At 35.9% G+C, this 23,315-nt stretch overlaps 4 protein-coding genes across 14 annotated transcripts in view; 2 read left to right on the top strand and 2 right to left on the bottom strand.

Annotated features, from left to right (window-relative positions):
* Positions 1-4,472: 4,472 nt before the first annotated feature.
* LOC139985707 (uncharacterized) lies at positions 4,473-15,020 on the bottom strand. Of its 2 annotated transcripts, XM_072000350.1 has the most exons (2): positions 14,475-15,020; positions 4,473-14,068 (listed from the first exon to the last, which is right to left on the bottom strand). In XM_072000350.1, the coding sequence occupies exon 2, from the start codon at positions 13,940-13,942 to the stop codon at positions 12,884-12,886; it is 1,059 nt and encodes a 352-aa protein (XP_071856451.1). In that variant the 5' UTR covers positions 13,943-14,068; positions 14,475-15,020; the 3' UTR covers positions 4,473-12,883. The 2 variants fall into 2 exon arrangements, with proteins under 2 accessions (XP_071856451.1, XP_071856450.1); XM_072000349.1 differs by lacking the exon at positions 14,475-15,020 and having other exon boundaries at positions 4,473-14,074.
* A 375-nt stretch (positions 15,021-15,395) lies between these two features.
* On the top strand, positions 15,396-18,499 carry LOC139985716 (zinc finger protein 346). Of its 3 annotated transcripts, none has more exons than XM_072000365.1 (6): positions 15,396-15,657; positions 15,954-16,150; positions 16,317-16,455; positions 16,530-16,559; positions 17,564-17,703; positions 17,774-18,499. In XM_072000365.1, the coding sequence occupies exons 2-6, from the start codon at positions 15,962-15,964 to the stop codon at positions 17,939-17,941; spliced, it is 666 nt and encodes a 221-aa protein (XP_071856466.1). In that variant the 5' UTR covers positions 15,396-15,657; positions 15,954-15,961; the 3' UTR covers positions 17,942-18,499. The 3 variants fall into 3 exon arrangements, 2 of the variants coding, with proteins under 2 accessions (XP_071856466.1, XP_071856467.1); XM_072000366.1 differs by lacking the exon at positions 15,396-15,657 and adding an exon at positions 15,700-15,844; XR_011799478.1 differs by lacking the exon at positions 17,774-18,499 and having other exon boundaries at positions 15,399-15,657; positions 16,530-17,375; positions 17,482-17,703.
* Positions 17,345-23,280, bottom strand: LOC139985692 (dynein regulatory complex protein 1). Of its 4 annotated transcripts, none has more exons than XM_072000320.1 (11): positions 22,696-23,280; positions 21,519-21,627; positions 21,012-21,362; positions 20,549-20,946; positions 20,258-20,474; positions 20,073-20,199; positions 19,786-20,000; positions 19,564-19,712; positions 19,258-19,478; positions 18,652-19,028; positions 17,345-17,608 (listed from the first exon to the last, which is right to left on the bottom strand). In XM_072000320.1, exons 1-11 carry the CDS (start codon positions 22,839-22,841, stop codon positions 17,516-17,518), a joined length of 2,403 nt encoding a protein of 800 aa, XP_071856421.1. In that variant the 5' UTR covers positions 22,842-23,280; the 3' UTR covers positions 17,345-17,515. The 4 variants fall into 4 exon arrangements, with proteins under 4 accessions (XP_071856421.1, XP_071856422.1, XP_071856420.1 ...); XM_072000321.1 differs by having other exon boundaries at positions 17,345-17,602; positions 18,652-19,031; positions 22,696-23,245; XM_072000319.1 differs by having other exon boundaries at positions 18,652-19,031; positions 22,696-23,244.
* Positions 19,548-23,315, top strand: part of LOC139985688 (uncharacterized) — a 123,235-nt gene continuing 119,467 nt past the window's right edge. For all 5 annotated transcript variants that reach the window (XM_072000305.1, XM_072000307.1, XM_072000306.1 and 2 more), the window contains exon 1: positions 19,548-19,657. The gene's annotated coding sequence lies outside the window, so the exon portion shown is untranslated. The remainder of the gene's footprint in view (positions 19,658-23,315) is intronic.

Genomic DNA, 23,315 nt, shown 5'->3' with positions numbered 1-23,315 from the left:
AAACAATCCCTGTTTTTTCCCTTTTTCTCTGTGTTCTTAAAAAATGTTCGTCGACACGCAATTCAGAACTTGCTTTTTATTTCTCGTTCGCCGTTTTTAATCGAAGCTTTTTAGGCACCGTTCAAGACTCGACCCGAGGAAAAATATTAAGAATAAAGAATCTTACGCTCCTATGCTTATGGCCTAACGAGCCAATCGATCTCTCCCTTCCTCCCGCCCCTTTTTTATTTCCTCTCTAGCTTCCTTTGTTCTTCTCTTTCCTATCTTTCTTTTTTTTTTTCTTTATTATTTTTTATTTTTATTCGTTCATCTTTTCGCTTCTCTTTGCTCTTGGTTTAATACCCTCGGGTTTATCGTAGACCATACCGGTGTTAATTAAATCGTGTGTACGTGTGTGTACGCGCGTACGTATGTCCTGTATACTTTTTACGCGTTTGCGAAAAATCGAACGACTTCGATTCTGTTTTTACCTATTAAAAGTGGCAACTCGAACAGAAATCGGTGGAATACTTTCGACGACTGGGGAAGACGTTAAAAACGGAGGTCTCTGAAACAGGACGCAACACGCGACAGGTTGTACCAAGACTTCGTTTAGAAAAATATCGGTGCACTTCGAACGGAAAATGGTCCGCAACACTGCACAACGGAGAGGTTCGCTTGATTTCAACGTGTCTCGCGCGGTATCGCGTGTCCACGACACTGCTGGACTCTATAGCTTCATTTTAATTATTCATATGACATAATGGCATCAAGGTGTGTACATTATACTAGTTTTAATGGCTGTTTGATTAGAAGATTACGTTATTTGTTCGTGATAAGTCTCTCGAGGCAAGTTCGTATAATTATATACGTAGAAACATGGGAAGGCTTTTTTCGAATTATCCGATCGTTAAAATATTACCAACTACCTTATTCAAAATTTTATTTTTTAAACGTACAATCGTATTTTACGTAGAGCAGATTAGTCGAAGATTTATATTCGCGTAATATTTAAAATAGAACGAAACGTATCTCTATAATGTTTCAAACGTTGATCGATGTACGACCATACTATGTTTTCTTTCCAGGGAACACCCGCGTTGAAAATCGCGATACGAAACGCATCAAGAGGCTTGCCCGAACGTTCATCCGAAACTAATTCCACGAGAAGCATCAATTAGCGGAAGAAATATCGCGTGTTACTTTCGTCTACGTTGCATCGCCTCCACGATAATCCATCGTCAACGTTTGAAAATGACGGTTCAAGATCCCCGAAAGTATCGTCGAGGCGGTCACGATCGCGTTTTCGTTCGTGCAAAGAATTTTATTATTCGTCTCCTTTTATTGCTATGTTTTCTCCTTTCTCTAAAAATCGCAACGAACTGAGGAAATTCGATTTCTAAACTGCAGATATCACGAGGGTCGCGTGACTTCAAAATACGGACTGCTTGTTACTGAATCACGGATCGTCCCTGAACAAGCATCGCTCCGTTCGATACACGGAACTCGTCGAGGAACGTGCGTACGAAACGTGTGGTCGAAAATAAAAGCCAGTACTAGAAGTGCGTGTCTCTCTTATTCGTCGTCACATCGGAAATCCCAGGTGACCTTATATGTATCTTATATCGTGGAATCCGCGGCTCCTAGTGAAAAATCCTACACTATTTTTATTTCGCAGGCCTCTATAAGACTTACTGGTAGCACGATAAACCTCTATAAAAATAATAGCTATCCTACGTAAACGTATTATAAAAATAAATGGCATTGTACTCTGCTAAAGAAGCAAAATGGTACAGGCGCAATGTCGAGCGACGCGAGCATCGTTTTTAATCATTTTTAATCTTTCTCTTACTCCTTCTTTCTCGGCTCATCATCACCCCTTCCCTCCCACTCTCGATTCTTTTCGTCTTTCACCTCACCGCTTTTTTGTATTCATCCATCACCTCACACCCCTTACCACCTTTTATCGTTTCCCTCTTTTAAAAGATAGACCGACCAGCCTCGATAATAAATCGAGATTGATTTCGCTCTTATTAAATTCGTATACCACCCGTCCCCCCTCCCAACCGATTCACGTGGCCCTTATCAACCGAACTACTACTCCTCCTCCCTCTTTTCTCTTCCTCCGGTCTTCGCTGATTAATCCACCTCTAATCCTCCGCACCTACCTTCCACCCACCGCGAAAGTCGATTTAATTACATCACGCGCTGCTCGTACCAGGAGACGAGCGAGAGTATTCAACGTCCGAGCCAGGGCTGCGCGGAACCGAGTATCACAAATGTGTATATAGGGCCGATCAGCCTGCACGATGAAGCACCGAAAAAAATGTTCGAAACCGGATCAGGAACTGTTTCGAGCCTCGAGCCGTATGGCCATATCCAGTCAACAAACGTAAAAGCAGACGGTGGCTTTTATTATTTTATTATTAGCCTAATAACACCACGATACTGCGATTTCTTTGATCTTTTATTAATATACGTTCTTGGTAGCTTCACACCTTCGATAAATGCATCGGAATCTAATTTGCATGGATCGCAGAATCGTCGCGTATCTTTTCACATTCCGTTCCGCGTCTATAAATTTTATCTAGAGCTCTATCGATCGTTTCGAAAAATTCTGATTCGAATCGTAACTTTCGGTTGCGCTTCGTCGTTATCAACGTGTTCAACGTGTACACTGTCTATCTCGTTAAGAGCGTTTCCTTAAAATTTCGTAACGATAGTACGTACTTGGTCGTGGTAAGTAGGATAGGAATATGATTGGTTTATTGCTCGTTACTTTTATATAAGATTCATAGTGTCGAACAGAATTTCGAATAGGACGAGAGAAAATATGTAACGTGAAGATAGTAAGAAAAGCAAATCGAAGCGAGTAAAATCAAGAGATTCGCAAGATTTGCAGCTTTGTGGGGAAATTTCGCCGACTCGAATCAGCCGGTCTTCGAAAATAAATCTTCGCTTCGCACCTAAATCACTCGCGGAGTATCCTCGCATAGATCGAAAAGTGCTCCTATCGAATGTAACGTCGTATCGCGATATCTAACGCAGATTTGTCCACCATTCTCCAGCTATTACAACCAGTTACGTTCATCGGGACTCGACGAAATCTACCGATCACCGGTGGAACACAGTGCGGTCTAACAAATCTGCACACGGCTCGTGAATATTTCCTGCGAAGAATTCTCAATCCACTCGATTTCTCGACTGACCGATCTTTCTTGACGACGAACACGGAAACGAAAAAAAAAAAGAAGAAAGCAAATCGAAACACGTACTTTGAGATCTTTCGCAAAACCTTCGCGTCGATCGTGAAGGAATTGATAGAATAGAGATATGTAGTGATAGTAGAATAAATTGTTAAATACCAATGGACGAATTGTACGATCATGATCATGCGAAAAATCGAACAACCGAACCGAAGACGTGAAAGTCGATCGTATGGCAGGCTGTTTTCCTGTGCACACCGTCCTGACTCGAAAATGTATCTGTACAATACGTTCGTCCACCTGTAGCATCCTACGGTTCGAGACACAGTTTAACGACAAAATCTAACTGCGAACGCCTTCGTTCGATCGTTTATTATCTCGATGGTCGATCGAAGTTTCAGGTAGAAAACGAAAGATTTTCTTTCCAGACACTGCCCGTCTCGCGACTCTGTCTTTATCATTTTCGGATTTCGATCGTTTGCATAAAATGTTTGTTACGTCGCGTACTACCTATGGCAAACCGAACGACGATTTTAAACTTCGTTAATGGTCTTCTAATTCTTTCGTACGCTTCTCTTCGTTGAAAATAGTTTGTCGGTATAAATGGCGGTATTAAAACGATCTAAATGAATGTCGGTGATCGAAATTTGTACGGCGATGGTGATTTTCTCTTACAGGACATTTTGGACCGATATCCCTGACACGTTATTTCTGATAAACTTTGTTAGGTCGTATAGAGTATTCGTTCGTGTATATCTACGAATAAAATGTTTATAAATGTTTTTCATACACGTGTATGGAAAATTCGTCAAAATCAACGAGAAATATCATTGGATAATGTACAGCTTTCCGATTACAATTAGTCTTATACCGATAATTCGGTACATGTCAGCCACGTTATTTCTGCCTTCTTTTTACACACGTTTGATTCTTTCTTTTTCGATAATATGAAAAACTAAATTGTACTTTTGAACAATTTAACACTAGAACTACGCTAACTTCAATGTATACTTGAGTATATTATATACATATATATGCACATAAGAGATTATGTAAATAAATAAGTAAATACATATAACTACAAGCTTGCCAAAAAAGCATCTGCTTGTTGTTAGCAAAAACAAAAAGTCCGAACCCCATCACATCGTCGAATATGGTAGTTCTAGTGTCAGCGTTTAATTTTCCAATCGAAATACTACGATTTGGAACAATTTGCTCTCGTTTAAATATTTGTGTAAAAAGTTTCTTTGAATCGATACTTCCTTTAAATTGGTCAATTTCTTCGTATCGAATCTTATTCGAATCGCATGCAAAAGCTCGTCTAATAACAAATAGAACGGAGTATATTTTGGTAACTCTACGACAATTATGATTCGAGTGTCGCGTAGAAACAACCCTTTTTAAATACTGTTATTTTTTCTTTCCTTTATTCTTTCGTCGTAAAGACAGTCTATCGATGTCCGTTTACTCAATGTTTCGTGAATAGAAATGTTAATTATCATCGATGATTTATGTCTTTCGACGAATAAACGTTGCGTCTTGCGACAAATTTTCCTTGAATTCTATGCCATCGAATTTTGCCATTCTACGATGAAAACATTAAACAGTGAAATTCTCGGTACAAAAGGACAAGCACCGGACGTTATTTATGAAAACGTATGGCTATTTGAAAGTACGTATCGAGCATCGCGGACGTGTGTTAAAAATAAAAATTCTAAATATCTCATCTTAGATCATGGGTATTTTTGAGTGCTCAAAATTACAGTCGACTCGTCAAAAATTATAATTCTAATCTTTCCTCGGGCGATTAATTTTTGCTGTTTGGAACGCGATATAAATTTATTTTCAATGAAGCAAAAATTTCGAATTTCCCTTTTCGTAAGAATACATGTAACTCTGTATCGCAAGATGACGAATATTATAAGTTTAATCATAAATCAAACTAAAACTTTGAATATTTCTTATCCCGTAAGTACGTTTTGATCTTGTGATTACAAAATATTTAAAATTAACGTAATAAAGAAATTACAAAATTGAAAATACTTATCGAGTGATAGGAGATTTTGAGAAATTGGTTCGAGATTTATTTCGTAATAATCGAAAAATCATTTGACAAATAATTTATAGCGTTACAGAAGGCGTGTTAAACACGATACTGTAATACTTTAGACTACATTAGCCCAGTCGTACGAACGTGTTATGTAAAGGTATCATTAAGGTAGTAATAACCCTCAATTGGTACTATAAGGTCAAAATAAACCACATTGCCTTTTCAAAGCATCGTGCTTGATATACAGGAACTTTAAACACCGTGATATATTAATTCGAAATAAATATAGTCATTTGACGTAACTACAATTAGATAATAGATAAAGGAAAGATATATTTTAAGTACCAATTGAGATTAAATATAACTTTCATAACTTAAAAAATTGTATAAGATAAAAATTTTAGGATATGGATTAGATCCTCGTACAGAATGTATCCGATTGAATCGGATAATATTGCTTAATAGATAAATAAACTAACACATAATAAATACGTAAATAGTTTTAATGTCAAAAAAGAAAAAAAAACATATATAAAATTATTTACTAACTGACCCTTTGAATTTTGATCGGCTCCCTAAAATACTTAAGTCGAATTTACAAAAATCCTTGAATCTTTCAAATACCCATACATCTTTGTTTTGAAATCTTGTTAGCGTGTCGACATTTATGCGTCGAATATGCAAATATATTGTACGTTTGAAATCACCTCTCTTTCAGGAAGTAGTCGTCAAGAAATCGTTAGAAAACGCACGATTTGCTTCGCAAGAAAGTAGATCGAGAATCGAACGGCGCAAACGTCGTTAATATTTAACAGATGACGAAAAAGCGTCCCTTTGGACACGGTTTCAAAGAGACATGAGCGAGACGAACCAATCCGCATGCGTCGAGATTTCGAATGAGAAACATAATACTGACACAGGCGAGCACGAAATAATAATAATAATAATTATTATAATAATAATGATAATGATAATAATATAATATAATATAATAATAATAATCGTGATAACGTATGTACATTTAAATCGTTAAATGAGAACGCAATTTTAATCGCATACAAATGAAAATATTTTCAACAAATACATACATATATATATATACACATAGATATATATACATGTATATATATATATATGCATATATAAATTATAGTCACCTTTTTCTTTTTAGAACGGTCATGTAAAAAATATCGTGATTCGATAACACAATAATCACATTGCACGGAATATTGCTATTCCTGAAGACACCCATATTTCACGACTGCCGATAATAACATTTTACTGACTTTCTCTTTCGATTCTCCTTTAGAGCAACAATTAATAACTTGTTTCGAACAATTCTCGTATACAAATGGCTGTGATCGTGTTTCGTCGATGCGTTCTCCAACGCGTATCACCGCGAAGAAAAGTTGACGCGAGGAATCGCAGCACAAAATTGTTCCGCGTTTTCGTATAAAATAAGAAGAATAAATCGATACATCTACGTCGCTACTCTCTCTTTCTCTCTCTCTCTCTCTCTCTCTCTCTCTCTTTTTCTCTCTCTCTCTCTCTCTCTCTCTCTCTAACTTTTCAATCGACGAATCTTTTTCTCTCTATACATATAAAAAAGAGAAGGGAAGATACAGAAACACAAAAAAAAACCAAAATAAAGAAAAACGACAAAAGGAAAAACGCGAGCGACAACGATTCGAGCTTCGTGACACCGAAGAAACGTGTTTCAAAACGACGAAATTTTTTAACAGCTCGGACATTCTGCCTCTCGCGTTCACTCGCGGTAGAACAATATAAGAAGAAGAAGAAGATGAAGAAGAAGAAGGACGACGAGAAGTATAAGACTATATACACAGGTCGTGGATACAAGAGTAATACTTTGAACGTTAAAAATTCGTTTCAACGAACGAGAAAGACAGAAATAACGAAAAAGGGAGGAGAGAGAGATCGATGCTAAGAGAGAAGACTCTCGTTAAACGAAAGAAGACAGGTTCGCGTATTATACGAGAGGGATTTTTGAAGAATGCTGGTTCCACGTATAACAAAGAAAATTCTAAACCGACGACGACCTCAAGAGATTCGATTGAAAAATAGCTGCTACGTGTAATCGCTTAACTACGCGACTTCTCTAGAAGGTGGGTGGCACTTCTACGATATACTATACGATATCTGCCTATTTGTCTCTCTTGTTTAATCCCCCCCTCTCCATTTTGATTCCTTTACAGGTCAACTACGTACAACGTGTATACGTATATATGTATATACAAAAGCTCGAACAGGAAAATTTTTGCGAGGAACATCCGCGAGACCAGTCACCTTCGACCTTTCTCTTCCTTTCTACTCTCACCTAAACGCGAAATTAACATTCCGATCGCGTGTTTCTCGCGTCCTAACGAATGAGACGAAGAAAAGTAGCAAGAAAGAAGAACTAACAAAATAGAAGAAAGAAGGTAACAAAAAAGAAGAAAGAAGTAAAAGAAAAAAGATGCAGCGTATTTCTGTGTGATGTACGACGATACCAGGCGCGAGATGTTTTTTAATTAATTCATCCATCGCCCCGATCGTCCAAATACGCGTTCCTTTGTCTCTCTGCCATTCATCCACTGTCCTTTCCTTTACCCTTTTCTCTTTTCTTTGTTACGCACTTTTCCATCGATCTTCTTCTTGTTACTTTGCTTTCTTTCCCACTTTTTTGGTTTACTTTTTTAAATTTTCTTACATATTGGTCCGACGCGTGCTCTTTCAAAGAAAGGACCTATCTTCCTCCCTTCTTCTTATGAAAAATACACGGATCTTTGATATACACGTCACGAACGAAAATAAGAATTCTCGTGTTACGTACTAACTTACGTCCGCGGAATGGCGGTCGAAATTACTGAGATCGTTAAACTGATCCGGAAGATACGAGGTTTGCGCGTTTCGATGCTGGACAACGTTCCTGACGTACCTACCAGCCGTGTTACTAGAGCGCATTGTGTGAAACAGTTCTCGTCGTTTTTCATCGATACAAATATAAAAAAAAAAAAGACAGGTTCGTCAGGTTCGCATGATACGGTACTTACTGTACAGTACTATCGTTGAGAAATAAATCGACATCGTCGATCGAGCGACCGTTGTTCGTTCGTCGTTTTCTAAAATCGAAAACGTCAATTTTCTGCATCGCCTTTAACCATTTACGAAAATAAGCTCATTGTTAACATTTAACGTTTGACGATAATGTGGAAATATACGATGCCAAAATGAAGCAGGAGATTCTCTGATTTAAAATTTCAACCATCGCTTCCTTTAAACGAACCCTTACGCTATAAGAGTACAAAGAAGAAATAAATTTAAGGGTGCGTCGATGATGAAAACAAAAAAAGAAAGTCAACCCTACAAATTTTCCATCAGCACGTCCATTCATACAAAAGATTTGAACGCAACGTGTCAGAATAAAAATTGCTCGACATCATTCCTGTAGTACGGTTCGTCAATGGGCGAATATTTTCGTGAAATCTTGCGAGATTACTGATATTTTTTTATGTTATATGATTTTTTTATTATTATTATTACACGTAATACTGCTACTAAACGTTAATCTCCGATTCATCACCCTACACAAATTTCACGCAAATAAACTCGATCTCTTAAACCTAAACAACAAACGAAACTTCATAACAATAATTACATCTTTCTATAAAAACCAAAATGCTACGTGAAAACAACTATAAACGACACACGTAAAATCTATTCTCACAAGATCCTTCACACGGTACGCTTCGCGAAAATGAACGATGCAGCGATACAATACGGACAAGACGGATAAAAATCTTAGATAAAATCCGAGAAAAAAAAAACGGATAGGGGGCAAAGAAAAAAAAGGACAAACTCCCGACGCTATTTCAAATAACGTAACAACTCGCAGGATACTTGAAACGAGCGACGCTCGTTATATTCTATCATTTCCTTCGAACCTTTCCTTTTGTTCTCGCGTGATGATACGTCAGCTTGTCCAGCACCGGAAAGGCACGTTTAATAGAAAAAGAGGTAAGAAGGAGACCACTGGGAGAAGAAAGCGTATGTAGGAATAAGGGACGAAGGGGAAGAAAAGTGGAAGGAAGAAGAAAAAGAATAGAAGAGATCGAGAAGCAAATGAGAAGTATAGAAGGGATAGAAGTGGAAATAAGAAAAGAAGAAGAGAAAGAAAAATAGAGATCGGAATGAAAAATCGACCGATCAATTCGGAACTGCAACTTCTTTTTTTTTTTTTTTTACTAGGTATACCTACGAGCTTATCTACTGTGTACCTTACAATCGTAACAAGCTACAAAATACGTTATCACTATACTAATTAGGAGCTGCGCGAACATATGCACGGAGGCTTTATTAATCACAGCTTTAGTAGTACGATTAGTATCTCATAGAGCTGTACAATGACTAGCCAACATGAAGATCATCGCTTTTTCTCTCTCTCTCGTTCTCATTGCACCTAAGAATGTCGAACAGAACTTTGTCCTATCGCCTTTCTCGCATGAATACAAATATATACGTATACAAATATTACGTACGACATTCGCGTGTACCTAAAAACCAACGGAAAGAAAAAAACGCAAGGCGAAAAAAAAAGACCGTTCCTTTTCCTCTCTTTTTCCCTTTTCTTTGCTTTCGTTTCTTTTTTCTTTTTTTTTTCTTTTTTTATGTTTGTGTTCTTTCGCAAGCGTTTGCGAGTTAAAAATCAGTCTTGCCCGGTGACTTCGAGTCTCGTTTTAAATCAAAAGCCTCAGGCATACGCGCGCAGAGAATTGTTCTTCCTCTTGTTTTCAGCGTGAAGACAGAAAGGATCGCCGAGACAGACCCTACGATATACAAAGGAGTTCGAGGCACGCTAACGCGAATATACTTTTCTCTCTCTCTCTCTTTCTCTCTCTTTGTATTTTTTTTTTTTTTTTTTTTTTGTCACTTTTCAAATCATATCTACGTTTTGTCCCGTTCCTGCTTTACAATTATGTTCGTTTCGTTTTTACTTCGCGATTTTCTTTCCCTTTCTTTCCCGCTCTACCAATTTTTACTCTTTGATTCGCTTTGATCGACTTGGAAACCTCGCGTGTATACTATTTCTTTCTTTTTTGGCGCTGTCGATTCGAAATCGCTTGGCGTGTGCACGCGTGCGCGCACACGCCATTATCTATTTTCGTATATCGTTAAAACAAACATACACACCGTACTGGACCGTGCGCGAAATTTTTCAAATGAAACGAAAATTCCTTCTTCGCGTTTTTTGTCCGTTTTCTTCCCTTTCTTTTCTTTCGACTCGCGGCTGTCATGGTTCCCCCGTTTGCTGTATCTAAACTTTGTAGCGTTAACGTTGAAAAGAACGATAATAATCGTAATAATCAGAACGTTAATAATATTCGATGATAATAGCGGTAGTAGTAATAATAGTAATAATAATCGTAATCTCTAAAAACTAATACCTAACAGTAATCAAAAAGAAAAATCAACAGCCCTGCTATTACATTCCTAGTACTTAGTACGATCTGCACATCCGCTCATTGTTTTATAATACATCTATATGTATATGTATACGTATGTACAATATGTACCTTGTGTGTACAATACACTTCGATATGTGAAAAGTAAGTACACCTATGGAACTGATTCATAAGCTGTACAATAGTCCTACGTGATAAAAAGAGTACCGATACCTTCAGACACGTTTCTAATTCGTTTAGACACGCATAAAGATTGGGCACGTGGAAAAATTAGTTCGAAGGGATACGACTAAAACGAAATGTCACAGAGAAGGATAGAAAAGAAGAAGATGACGAGTAAGAGGAGGGGGAGAAGGAGAAGGAGGAGGAGGAGGAGGAGGAGGAGAAGGAGGAGGAAAAAGAAGACGAAGAAGAAGAAGCAGAGTAGAAGGACGAGTAAGAAGAAGGACAAGAAAGAAGAATAAAATAATAAAATAACCACGGTTTAAGGCTAAAGAGAAACCATGACGACTGGGATTATAGGTCCTATCGACACACGCAGTATGCATGTTGCTAAAATGAACTAACGTTTGCGTGTTTCTAATAATAATAATAATAATAGTGGTGGTGGTAGTGGCGGTGGTGGTGGTGGTAGCGTTAATGGTAGCAGTAGTAGTAATAATAGCGAGACTAATATATAGCTGGGGAAATGTCAGTGGTAAAATGGTAGTGGAGGGAGGACGATAGTATTAGTAGGAGTAGTAGTACTAATAGTGTAGTAGTGATAGTAATAGTAGTGATGGTGGTAGTAGCAGTAGTAGTAGTCGTGGTAATAGTAGTAGTAGTAGTAGTAGCAGTAGTAATAATAGTAGTAGTAGTAGTAGTAGTAGTGGTAGTAGTAATAGTAATAGTAGTAGTAGTAGTAATAGTAGTAGTAGTAGTATTAGTAACGGTAATGTTCCTGTTTTTTTATATTTGTTTGTTTGTAAAAGTAATAGGTAGGGTGTCTACCAAACACCTTCGGTAGAGACCAATGTCCTTTAAATTCTGATAGCTACATCGCTCCGTGACATTGCTTTCTTTTTTTTTTTTTTTTTTATATTTCCTCATTTTGATATCATCAAAATAGTAAACCAATAGTTTAAACATTGTAGTTAATAATTACTATCTATATCACAGATCCAAGTGACTAAACTCCTTTAAAAATATAATATAAATATGTGTATGTGTAATGGTTCGCGCATAATATATATACACACATAGATATATATATATGTATATGTACTCGCAGATGTGATTGGAAAACAGGTAAATCAAGAAGTGCGGAAACTTGGAAAACTCGCGTAGAAACGTACGCGCGCGCGCGTTAGTTTATGCTAACATCGATATACCACGACAGATTGGTAAAAACAAAGAAAATCGAACGATCGTGGAAACGAATCGATTCGTCGATCGTGTGGTGCACGTCTCTTTGAACGGTGCTATTTCATTCTCGTTAAAATACGCTTATCAGCGTCCGTATTTAGATAATCCATTAAATGGAGCGAGAAGTATGTAAGTGAGATAGACACGTGCAAAAACGGTAATCAATTCACAATTGATCCACTCGATTGTTAAAAGATCGAAATAAAAATTAGTCGGTGCGTAAAAATTGTTTAATATCAACGATTAATCGACGATTGTGATTAAGCATCCGTCGTGATCCAGAAAGTGGATGCTCTTTAGGCACTTTGTTCAACCAGCACCATTAAACGAGACGCGATCAAAGAGTCCGCGTTTCGGGCGAATCGTCACTCCGTTCGTGGTAAAAATCGTGATTGCTGGCATAAACTGACTTACTCATTGTTGCGTTGAATATATTCGGGGTACGGGATGGGAGAGCTGCTTGTAGTATTCGAGTACTGAGCGTAGAGATACAGAGCAGGGTGAAGCCCTGGCGGAGGAATGCCGCGATGCAGTTGCTGCGATTGATGATGCGACTCCGATGAATCTATGGGGGATGACGATATTTGCGGATAAAGTTGGGAGTTGAGGCTATCCAGCGAACTGGAGGAGCCTGTCGTTTGGTAGACACTCTGCGGTGTGGTGTGCTCGTGAGACACTGGTGAATTAAGTGTGAACGGCGAGGACGCCGAGGTGGGACATACTACTTGCTGCGGTGACTGTTGATGTTGCGGTAGGGACTCGGACACGTTGTCGTCTAAACACTAGTTGGTAGTCTGCGGATGTAGCAACGGTAGAGGAAGTTGAAGATTGTTTTGCTTGGCTAAACTCGCGATCTCAGCCGCGATCCCTCCTTTCGAACCTGCTAAGCCGTCCAACGAGGAAGGTCCTTCGCTGTAGCGTAAATCGCAAACTGGACTTTCGAAACCTGTACCTGGAGTGCCACCACCGGTACTCTGGGGCGTAGATGGATTGTGATTCGTACTGCTTTGATTCATATCACGATGTACTCGATTTTGGTGTCGTATGAGATAACTATCGCGTACAAAGGTACGTCCGCATATGTTACACTCGTACGTGGTACTTGCAGTATGGGTACGGATGTGTATTGCGAATTGACTCTTGGACGTGAATGTGAGAGAACATCTGTCGCACACCAACGGCTTTTCAGCAACGTGACTCCAACGGTGTGCCGTCACGTAGCTTTTCACTGCAAAACGTTTCTGACAAATGTCGCAGGCATATGGCCTTTCTCCTGTATGCACACGTTTATGAGTATTAAGACTGCTCTTTTGAGTAAACCTTTTCAAGCACAGCTCACATTGGAAAGGTCTTTCTCCTGTGTGCGTCCTCATGTGCACTTCCAAGTATGGTTTCCGACAGAAACTTGCCTCGCATACCGTACAATGATATGGTTTGTTGCCTGAATGAAGCTTCATATGTACATAGTACGACGAAGCAGAGGATAGCACCTTGCCACATACCTTACAGGGCTGTGGCTTTGACCGTGAACCCTCTTTCACAGTTTGTTGTCCAGTAGATTGACGGTTTGGAACTTCTTGCTGCGCAGTCTGACTCTGCTGTTGTTGACCCTGTTGTTGCGTTTGCTGTTGACTCTGTTGTTGAGTTTGTTGTTGACCCTGTTGCTGACTTATTTGTAACGTAGTCTGTTGTTGGGGTTGTAGGTGACCTTCTTGCTGAGAAAGGTCTTCACGATCATCCGACAAATTCACCATAGAATTTGAACCATCTGAACGGCTCGAAGCAACAGAATAAAACCCCATGGGTTCGCTTTTAATTTGTTGTTCGAACATGGATGTCATTATATCAGTCTGTTGCTGCTGAGCCAGCTGTTGCGATTGTGGCTCCTGCTGCTGCACTGCTTCTTGATGGGGGAGCAGAGTCAGGTTGCGCTTGACAAGCTGCTCATATCCTGCGTACCAATCCACCTGCATGACAGGGAACCTCTATAAATCGCCATTTATGACACTCGTTATGGCGGAAAAATTTTCAACGATGTAGATACACTCTTAATTCCGGTATCATGCATGTCCGACTCTTATATACGCGTGTCAGGTTAGACCAATTGCTTTGACATTTATCTTTGACAAGTGACAGAAGGTAACTGGATGATCAGCTGATTGCATAACTTTTACGCGAACCACTCGAAGACGACACGATGCCGTCGTCAACAGAACGTAACCCAGCAGTGAGCAACACGGGCAACTCTATTTTTAAAAAAGCGACGGAAGAAACGGCGGAATATTTTGACTGCGAAACCGGATTCTTCGTAAGCGCTTCGCAAGTGGGGGTCGCTTTTGCCATAGCCGAGGAAGAAAGCAGCATTTTACGAACCTTTGCTATTGTAGTGGTCCGGGCTAGGGTCGAAAAACGTCACGCCTCATCGAGCGCACGCCTCCCGTTCTCGAGCGGCTTCACGGACAATCGCGAAACATTTCTACGGCCAAATTGTTTTTCTCCGACACAAAATATAAGATGGCTGCTACTATATTTCACGACCGTCACCTATATACACTCGTACAAACACACGCACCTAAGTACCGACCGACGATATTCGTCAACTTTTCTAATTGGCTGCCCTTCTTAAACCGCCAATATTACGCTCTACCACAACCAACATCACACTTCCAAAACCGCTGATTGGATCGATCTTTCGCAAAGCTTTATTCACCTGTTTGATTTTATGCATATTTCATGGACAAACTTTCTCTATATAAAGAACTTTAATCCCTTTCAACGGTTCACCCATTGCGCGTTAACTCAGTGGGTATTTAGCCAAAAAAATATCATAAGAACGTAAAATGTTTACACAGATATTCCAATCTTTTATCTCGTTTCTATTAAATCGAAAATTTATATCCATCTCACTGAGAAATAAAATACTTCGTTCAAAAATTTCAAATCTAACTAACAACAGATTGAACAAATATATAGATAATACGATATAGATATGACGCATCGTAAAAGTAAAAGTTGTATACTTTGTAATAACATTCATATATATATATATATATAGATATATATATACATAACCAAAATTTAATAAGAAAGGAATACTTGTTAATCAAGTATTAGAATGTTATAAAATAGTCGTTTGAAATATTATTTCTTATTGTTGCATTAATTCGATTTAATAAAGCAACGTCGTAAATACGTATATCTAGTTTCAAATATTTACGTGTTATATTAAGTTAATTGTGCGCAGTATTTTAGTTCACAATACAATTACTAAACGCGCCTTAAGTGACGACATTCTAGGAACTCTTGGGGCCTATCAAATGTAATATTGAACCATTAATAGAGGAACTGCTACTACCCGAATATAATGTTCCTAAAAAAAGCAGGCAACCAACTCGAGAATTTGTATCAAAAGTGTTAAAGAGATAACCCATTTATAAACTTTATAAACATTGCTGCCCCCTAAGTATTTTTCGAAATTCATTAAGAAAATATAAAGTTTAATACACAAACTAAACAGTGGTGTATCTGATTCCGATATACAAAGCTCAACAGATAGGTACGCTTTATATAATATATAATTCAATAATTTATATATATGTATATGTATTATACAATATTAGTTCTTTTGATAATATTCGATAATGTTAATAATCATAACCTCTATTTGAATAATATATCTCGTACACATCTACTGTAACTTTAAAAAGAAGTATAACCGTTTCAATTTCAGCACAATATAACAGGTGACCATAACTTTTAATTCCTATATTATCGTAAAATAAAATTTGAACTTGATAAAAGTTTAATTTCAATTTATTGATAAATTTGTTGATTTCGATATGAAATTTTTAGTTCCAAAAATGGCTGTATCGTCAGAAAGCGTAATAAATCCTGGCCTCAATGATCCTGTAACCAAAGCAGTTGTAGATAATATAATGGGAAATTTACCTACAAAGAAACCTCCTGTTCGATGTGATGATTGTGACCTTTCATTTACCAGTCAAACAGTATTAGATACACATTTACAAGGAGCACGTCATGCTAAACAGGTTTGTGCAAATAAAGCAACGAATCATACTATACTACTATAAGACACTTAAATACAGACATGAAAAGTTGAAGTATGAGGTAACACACATGCAATTAAAAGAATCATTCATGAATTCTAAAACATATATAAAACAAAACAACATCAAGCATACGCTTGTTTTACAGATTAGATCCAAAAATATAATGGCATCTCTTGAAGAAACCAAAGTAGCATTTACAAAAGACGAAGAAACAAATGGATTGAAATGCAATGTGTGTAATGTGTGTCTAAACTCAATACAACAACTTCAAACACATTTAAATGGTATATTACAAAGTAAGATTTATTTCATACCTTTGTATGTTTTTAATGTATTAAATAAATTTTATTTTCTATAGGGAGCCGGCACAAAAAGAAAGCTATGAGAGGTAATACACGTTATATGGTACGAAAGCCGCTACCATATGGGCTTAAATGTAGTCGCACTTTGTGTATGGATAAAGTAATAGAAAAGAATGTTGCTGTACTAATTTATTCTTTATTGTTATTTACATTTGCATGCTTAACACTGCTGCTTACTTTTGCTTTCCACTTGTTTTTATGAGCTAATAGAGACTTAATTCTGCCTAAACCTAAAAGCTTTCATTTACCAATCAATGTGGAAATGCTTGGTGATACTTTCATGTTCGTTATAATTTATACATCATAATTTGGTATTTATTTATTAGTTATTTATTTATTATGTATCGTTTGTTATTTATTTCTACCAAATTGAAATTGTATATTTATTGTTTATTACTGATTTGTCTTTGAGTATATTGCCATAAAATAATAACTTGATAACGTGTTGATTAGTTACATATTATAATTAATAAAATTAACATCGTTTACAAAATAATTTGGCTCCTTTTCAGTTTCACTGTATCCCTTTCAGTAATATATAATGTGGAAATGCATTTTGTTATTTCTTACATTTCTCTTTCATTCCTATCCTTAACTTTCTTCTATAAAACAATAACTTCAAATAATCCAGTTTTTAAATCATAATGGAATTAAAATCAATTATTAGTTCCTTGTACAAAACCATTTGTTAACTAAATTTCGTTTATGTTCAATAGCAGGTATAAATTGTAATACCTTTCCATGTAATTATGTAACACAAATGAAAAATCAAAAATTTTTTATGAGAAGGTTTACATAAAATAATATAATATATTATAAATACATTTTTTTATTTTGAAAAGGTAAAATTTGCTATGCACATACATATACACACTACTAAAATCTTATGGTGGTCTTTTGTTAATAATGTTTGTATTAATGGTTGCTTTTTCTATGGCATGAATGTAGTGTTCAAGCTGATTTATTATCACATATAACCGCTTCAGCGGTTGTGATACATAGATAGTGTTGATCGCACATTGATGCTTAGGTGGGTGGACTGACAAAGATGTTGGCAGTTCAGTGGCATCTGCAACTATGAATATCCAAGAAAACACTGTGTCTAAAGGCGTATCGCTTTCATGCAGCATGTGTAATAAAATCTTCAATTCTCAGATGCAATACAATGTGGTATGTTATCAGTAATAAGGTAAATAAATATTACTAACCTTTTAATGATATAATTTATGTTTAATTGTAGCATATAACATCGAAAAAGCATACTGGTAAATTAAAACAAGCTAGGACTCAAAAGAAAAAAAGATTTTTGCCATATTGGAAAAAACCTAAACCTGGTGTAAATCCTAAGAATTTTGTTCAATCGTTATCAAACAATTTTGTACCAGGGGGTTTCACGAATCAGACATAGGAAAATAGCGTAATAAAATGAATATCTCTATTTTAATACACATATGAATTATTTAAGTACATGTTTTATTCTTTTCAAGAAGAATAGTTCATTCCAAGTAGAATCATGATTCTTTAGACGATGAAATTAATTTGATACTTAAATTTTGAACATTAAGTGACATTCACATATACGAATAAGTAAATACACAATGTTATATATAATTTTGTAATTCATGAATATTGGAGGCTCTGCCGCGTTAAGATATAAACCTCTCTCTTTGCACTATTTCTTCAGGATATAATATAAATATACATATAATTGAAACACAATTAGTTCAATTGGAAATCACATATAAATTTTTGTTAGACGTACTTAATAATTAAGGAAAGTTTTAAAAAAAATTGTACAAAGTGCCGATGTTGCATTAAAAACTAAGATATCTTTGAAAAATTGACATTGTCCTTGATATTAGATGAAATAGTGCAAGAAGGTACCGATGTAATGTATGAATGTATATATGTTCATTTAAAAATTAATGGAAAAATATATAATGTTGTAAGTAATAATAATTAATAATTTTTTATTAATCCTACAATATAAAAATTTTGCTATCGAAATTTCCGTTTTCTTTTCAATCCGTTATTGTAGTTTCAGGCTGAAATTTAGATATACGTAATGTAAACATAAGTTAACAAGGAAATATTTCATTTATATTATTTTAGCATTACCTGTGTAGTATACTTGCTTAATAAACGACGCATTTCTGCATTCTGTTTTCGTAACGATTGAGTCTCAGCATTTAATTGATGTCTTTCCTTTAGCACTTCATAATACTTTTTAAGACCAATCAATAGATTATCCCATAGTCTTTCTTTATCTTTCGGAAAAATATTCCTATATCGTTCCCAAAAATCAGTTATATCGTCGTCCGTTATATTACGTGATATCGTGACTTTCTCTTCAATTACTTTTTTATCAGGTGATACCTCTTTTTTAACGAACTCGTATCTTTCCACAAATTCTTTTAACGCACTTGAGACAAATTCAGTTTCAATTGTCAACAAATGGCCTTTATCGCAGGTTAATGATCGTTTTGGTTCGCCATCTGCTACAAGAATAAAAACTAATATAAGCAATTGTAGTAACATAATAACTGGTAATTTACTTTCATTGAATAAATATCGTTAAATTTTGGTGCGATTTTTCCAACAAATAAAAATAACAACAATTTGATGTACGATTAATAAATAACAGAAGGAAATAAATTAAATAATTTCTTTGATAAATTGGTAATATTGAGAAAAAATTTAAATAGATCAATTTCAGTTACGTACTGTCAATAACTTCGACAATGCCTTCAGATACACAAGTCGATACAACTTCTGTATTAACAGGCGGTGTTTCGGTCGAAGGAACGCTTTTACTCATAACAATGTCACTTTCATGACCATCATCGTGTAGTTTTTCACAACAAAGTACTTCTTCCATAGCTGCCACTAACTTAGCCTCTTTCGTATTAAGTGTATCGCTGCCACAAACATCAGAAATAGTGGTTCTGAAATGTTTATTATCGATATATTTTATTACAGTTAACGTCAATTTTATGACTTTCCTTTTAAGATCAACGATATATCACGTACAGAGACGAAGAACTTTCCGTAATTTCTGCAGACTGTCCACAAACACTTGATGTGCTTACAGTTTTAACCGTACACGTGGGACAATATGCATACGGTAAGAAAAAATTCAATAAAAATTGGAGTTCTTCTTCGGCTGTAATTTTTAGGGCCTAAAAATTCAATCATGTTTATACCTAACTTATAACAACATGATAATGATATTATTTATATGGAAAATATCACCTCAAATGCTTTGTCCAATCGAATCAGTAGCTTATCCTCTTCTGTGTAATCGGAAAGTAAATTCTTCAAAGTGTCTTCGATAAGGTAATCACAGTGTTCAGAAATTAGTTTAATAATATGATTTAATAAGCGTCGTTCTAAATTAATTTCTTCTAAGGTAGTCGCCGGTTTATATGATTTAGATATTGTTTTTCGTTTTTTGGCTTCCTCTTGTTCTTGAACGAAGATCAAAGAATTTTACAGCTCTTCTGATTTTTTAAATAAATCATTCTTTAAGTAAATTTTACCTGCTTTCAAGGCACACATCGCTCCGCAGTACGACGGTAATTCTTCCTTTTTCAATAACTTTACCTCCGGTGGTTGCCAGTCCATTATTAACAATTGTTCGTGTATAATTCTATCTGCCGTTAAAATCTGAAATATACAATCACCGAACGAGACTATTCTCATTAATTACACGTTGTTATCGTACCTTATCGACTAATTCGTTCGCAGTTTCGATATTCATGTCCCAAATTTGCATGTACTTTTTATCATTGATGAATGTGAGATGGTTCGACTTTTCTTCCAAGTCTATTATAGCTGTATGCGACTTTAGTATTTGATTCGTGATCTTTTGAATTTCCGCTCTTGTCGACTCTTCCAGTGCCGTGTAAGTCTTCCTTAAATTATTAATAACATCCTGAAGCCTGAAACGTAAATAGATCCGTTCGACTCACGCGACTGAAATTATCAGAACGAGTAATTTAACGTTGGCACGAACTTGTTAATTTTTCTTTTCTGTTGATTCTTCACGATAGTATTCTCTTCGTCTCGACGTTTCAGCACCGCATAATTATAATCCAATTTCTCGATATTCATCATACAGAAGGCTTTCATATTCTGTATCTCCTGTTGAAGATTCTGTATCTCTAACTCAAACATAATCTTCTGTTTCCTAAACTCTTCTTGATGCTGTATCATCGCTTTCTGCATTTCCTCCTCATACTCGCGCATTATTTCCTTCCTTTTTTTCCTCGCGTTGAATGTATCGTCCTTGAGCTGCTTAAATAATACATTCCATTTTTCCAAAGAAGATTCCAAAAGTATTTTCCGTTCCATTTCGATGACACTTTCGATCAATTCTACCTCTCGGCGATAAGCTTTGCTCATTATTCGTATCTAAAGAAAACATGTATCGGTTGGAAATGTATAAAACAAAAGTCTTCGAGACGCGTATTACTCACTTGGTTTTCCATCCTTTCGATAAGCAAATCAATCTCCTCGTTCTGTTTATTTACATCCTCGGCGTACTGTAGATCAGCGTTATCAAGTTCTTGTTTCAATTCCGCGATCAACGCGTCCTTCTTCTCTAAGATTTCCAGGCACTTGGCATTTTGACTCTGCAACTCTTCGTGAATATCCAGCGGATGTTTCGATGCAAGTATAACAGGCCATCTTTCCGTAATCTCGCGATATTTCTCCATGCATTTTTTATCTTCCTCTTCGAGTACCTCCAATAATCTTTCTCTCTTCTCTCGCATCTCTTTTCGTCTTTGCAGTTCCTTCGCGTCATTCGCCACTCTGATGCCTGTAACCTACATCACGTGATAAAACATCGTTCGTTAACTCGCGATTCTTACGTCGAAACAATTATCAGTTATCATCCTAATTGGTTACTTGTTGACTCGAGAGAGTTTCAAGTGTATTTTCTTGAAAAATAATTATTTGCGATTCGAATCGCATATACATACCACTTCATCGCTTTCTGCGGCTAATTTGTCCAAGGCTTCTATGCTATCGAATATTTGCTTCTCGATAGGAGTTATTTCCTCGATTTCTTCATCTTGATCTTTTATCTGTCTAACGTCGGAATAGCGTTAATTCTTTTAACTCTCAGAAGCGGTATCTATGAGATAGGTATACTTTTTCTATCTCTGCTATCGGAATTACGAATGAAAAATACGTGTTCCTCGATATTTCGAAAATTAAAGGAACATCGTTTATACGCATAGGCTGCGTATCTTTTGACGAACGATTTAACTATATTAGTAGTTTTACAGTGTATCGATCTGTTCGAAACATATACGAAAGAGATAAAACGTATATCGATTATTTTTCACGCCTGTTTCTGCAAATTGTTAATCCTTATGTACGTAAATTCTTTAATACATTTTTATATATTAATATATTTGTTAAAGCAAAAGCAAAAACTGTAGATACGTACATGTAGGAATTTTTAATTAAAATCCTCTGGTAATTTCAAGCCGCTATAGTTTTTAATTTAGATTCTAGTTGTTGTATTTTTAATTTAGATCCTTCAATAATGTTCAAAATTATAAAATTATGTAACATTTCAGCTAATTATGTATATTATGTTGTGTGTTTTTAATTAGTCTTTGGTTGTGAAATCACTGTAGATGTACAAACATGTGTATATATGTAAATACACTGCATCATGTGTTCTCATTGTAAGCAGCATGAAAAGATTTTGTGTAATTATGCAAAAATAATTCGCAACTATTGTCAGGTGTTCCTTAAATTTTCTACGTTTTCATGGCCTTTATTACATGGCATTGTAGACGTAAGAAAATTAAATCAAAATACACTAACCAACAACTATTCCGCTTTACCAGTAAATTTAACCGATGTACGACCAGTTTTAGATTGCTGATCGCAATTGATACTGCTACCTAACAGTTTTATATATTATCTGACATCTAATTAGTTATTTAATAATTAACCAAATAAGAGGTAACAATTTATTTACAATTCTGCCCAAATCTACATATATACGCTCAGAATATATGAAAATATGATCGAGTTCATTGTTATTTATTATCTTTCTTCTACTATCGTTGAAAGAAAATCTACGGTATTAATATATTTACTATATAAGATACTTTTATTGAAATGTTATACGATCCTTACTTATCTCGTGCTTGTATACGTCGTTGTATACGAAGTCTGCGTGCCAACTTCCGCTCGTTTGCATCGTATGATAAAATAGATGGTTCTTCTGTATGTACTGTAATTTCTGAACTGTAATTTATCTGTAATTTATCTTGCAATGACATGTTTCTTTTACTTAGATGCGCGATAATATACGTGAAAAAATATATGACTAAGATTGAAATTAAGAAATTAATACTTATATGCCTTAAATTACTTCGTATGAATATTAAAAATTCACATACTGCGAGAAAGGTTAGATATTATGGATGTATAACCAAAGATTGCAATTACCTGCTTACATAGAATAAACAATTTTGTTTGTTCAATATGAAATTATTTTACTCGTGCTTATTGTTGGTAGGTAATAAGTTTGTAATATTTATCTTTCCTACAGGTGGCACTGAGTGTACGACTGTAAGATTAGATTGTTTCATTGGAGGTTGTCGCCACCGTCACTTGTGCCGTCTTATGCAATTAAAAAAACAATATGTCTCGATAAATAAAAGATAAATAAAAGATAGATATATATATATAACGCAAACAAAGATATAGTTCTAAAATAATCCAATCGAAGTTCGGTAAATTATACGTCGCAA

Source organism: Bombus fervidus, chromosome 3 (assembly GCF_041682495.2).
Source record: "Bombus fervidus isolate BK054 chromosome 3, iyBomFerv1, whole genome shotgun sequence".
NCBI lineage: Eukaryota > Metazoa > Arthropoda > Insecta > Hymenoptera > Apidae > Bombus > Bombus fervidus.
This window is presented reverse-complemented; position numbering and strand designations above follow the sequence as displayed.

Coding starts and splice junctions, on each gene's coding strand:
- LOC139985707 (XM_072000349.1), bottom strand. CDS start 14,074: ATGCAGGTGGATTGGTACGCAGGATATGAGCAGCTTGTCAAGCGCAAC.
- LOC139985716 (XM_072000365.1), top strand. CDS start 15,962: ATGGCTGTATCGTCAGAAAGCGTAATAAATCCTGGCCTCAATGATCCT. Junction 16,151..16,316: donor GAGCACGTCATGCTAAACAG/GTTTGTGCAAAT, acceptor CTTGTTTTACAG/ATTAGATCCAAAAATATAAT. Junction 16,560..17,563: donor CAAAAAGAAAGCTATGAGAG/GTAATACACGTT, acceptor ATTGATGCTTAG/GTGGGTGGACTGACAAAGAT.
- LOC139985692 (XM_072000319.1), bottom strand. CDS start 22,841: ATGTCATTGCAAGATAAATTACAGATAAATTACAGTTCAGAAATTACA. Junction 20,001..20,072: donor GATGTGTGCCTTGAAAGCAG/GTAAAATTTACT, acceptor TCTTCGTTCAAG/AACAAGAGGAAGCCAAAAAA. Junction 19,713..19,785: donor GATTGGACAAAGCATTTGAG/GTGATATTTTCC, acceptor TTGAATTTTTAG/GCCCTAAAAATTACAGCCGA.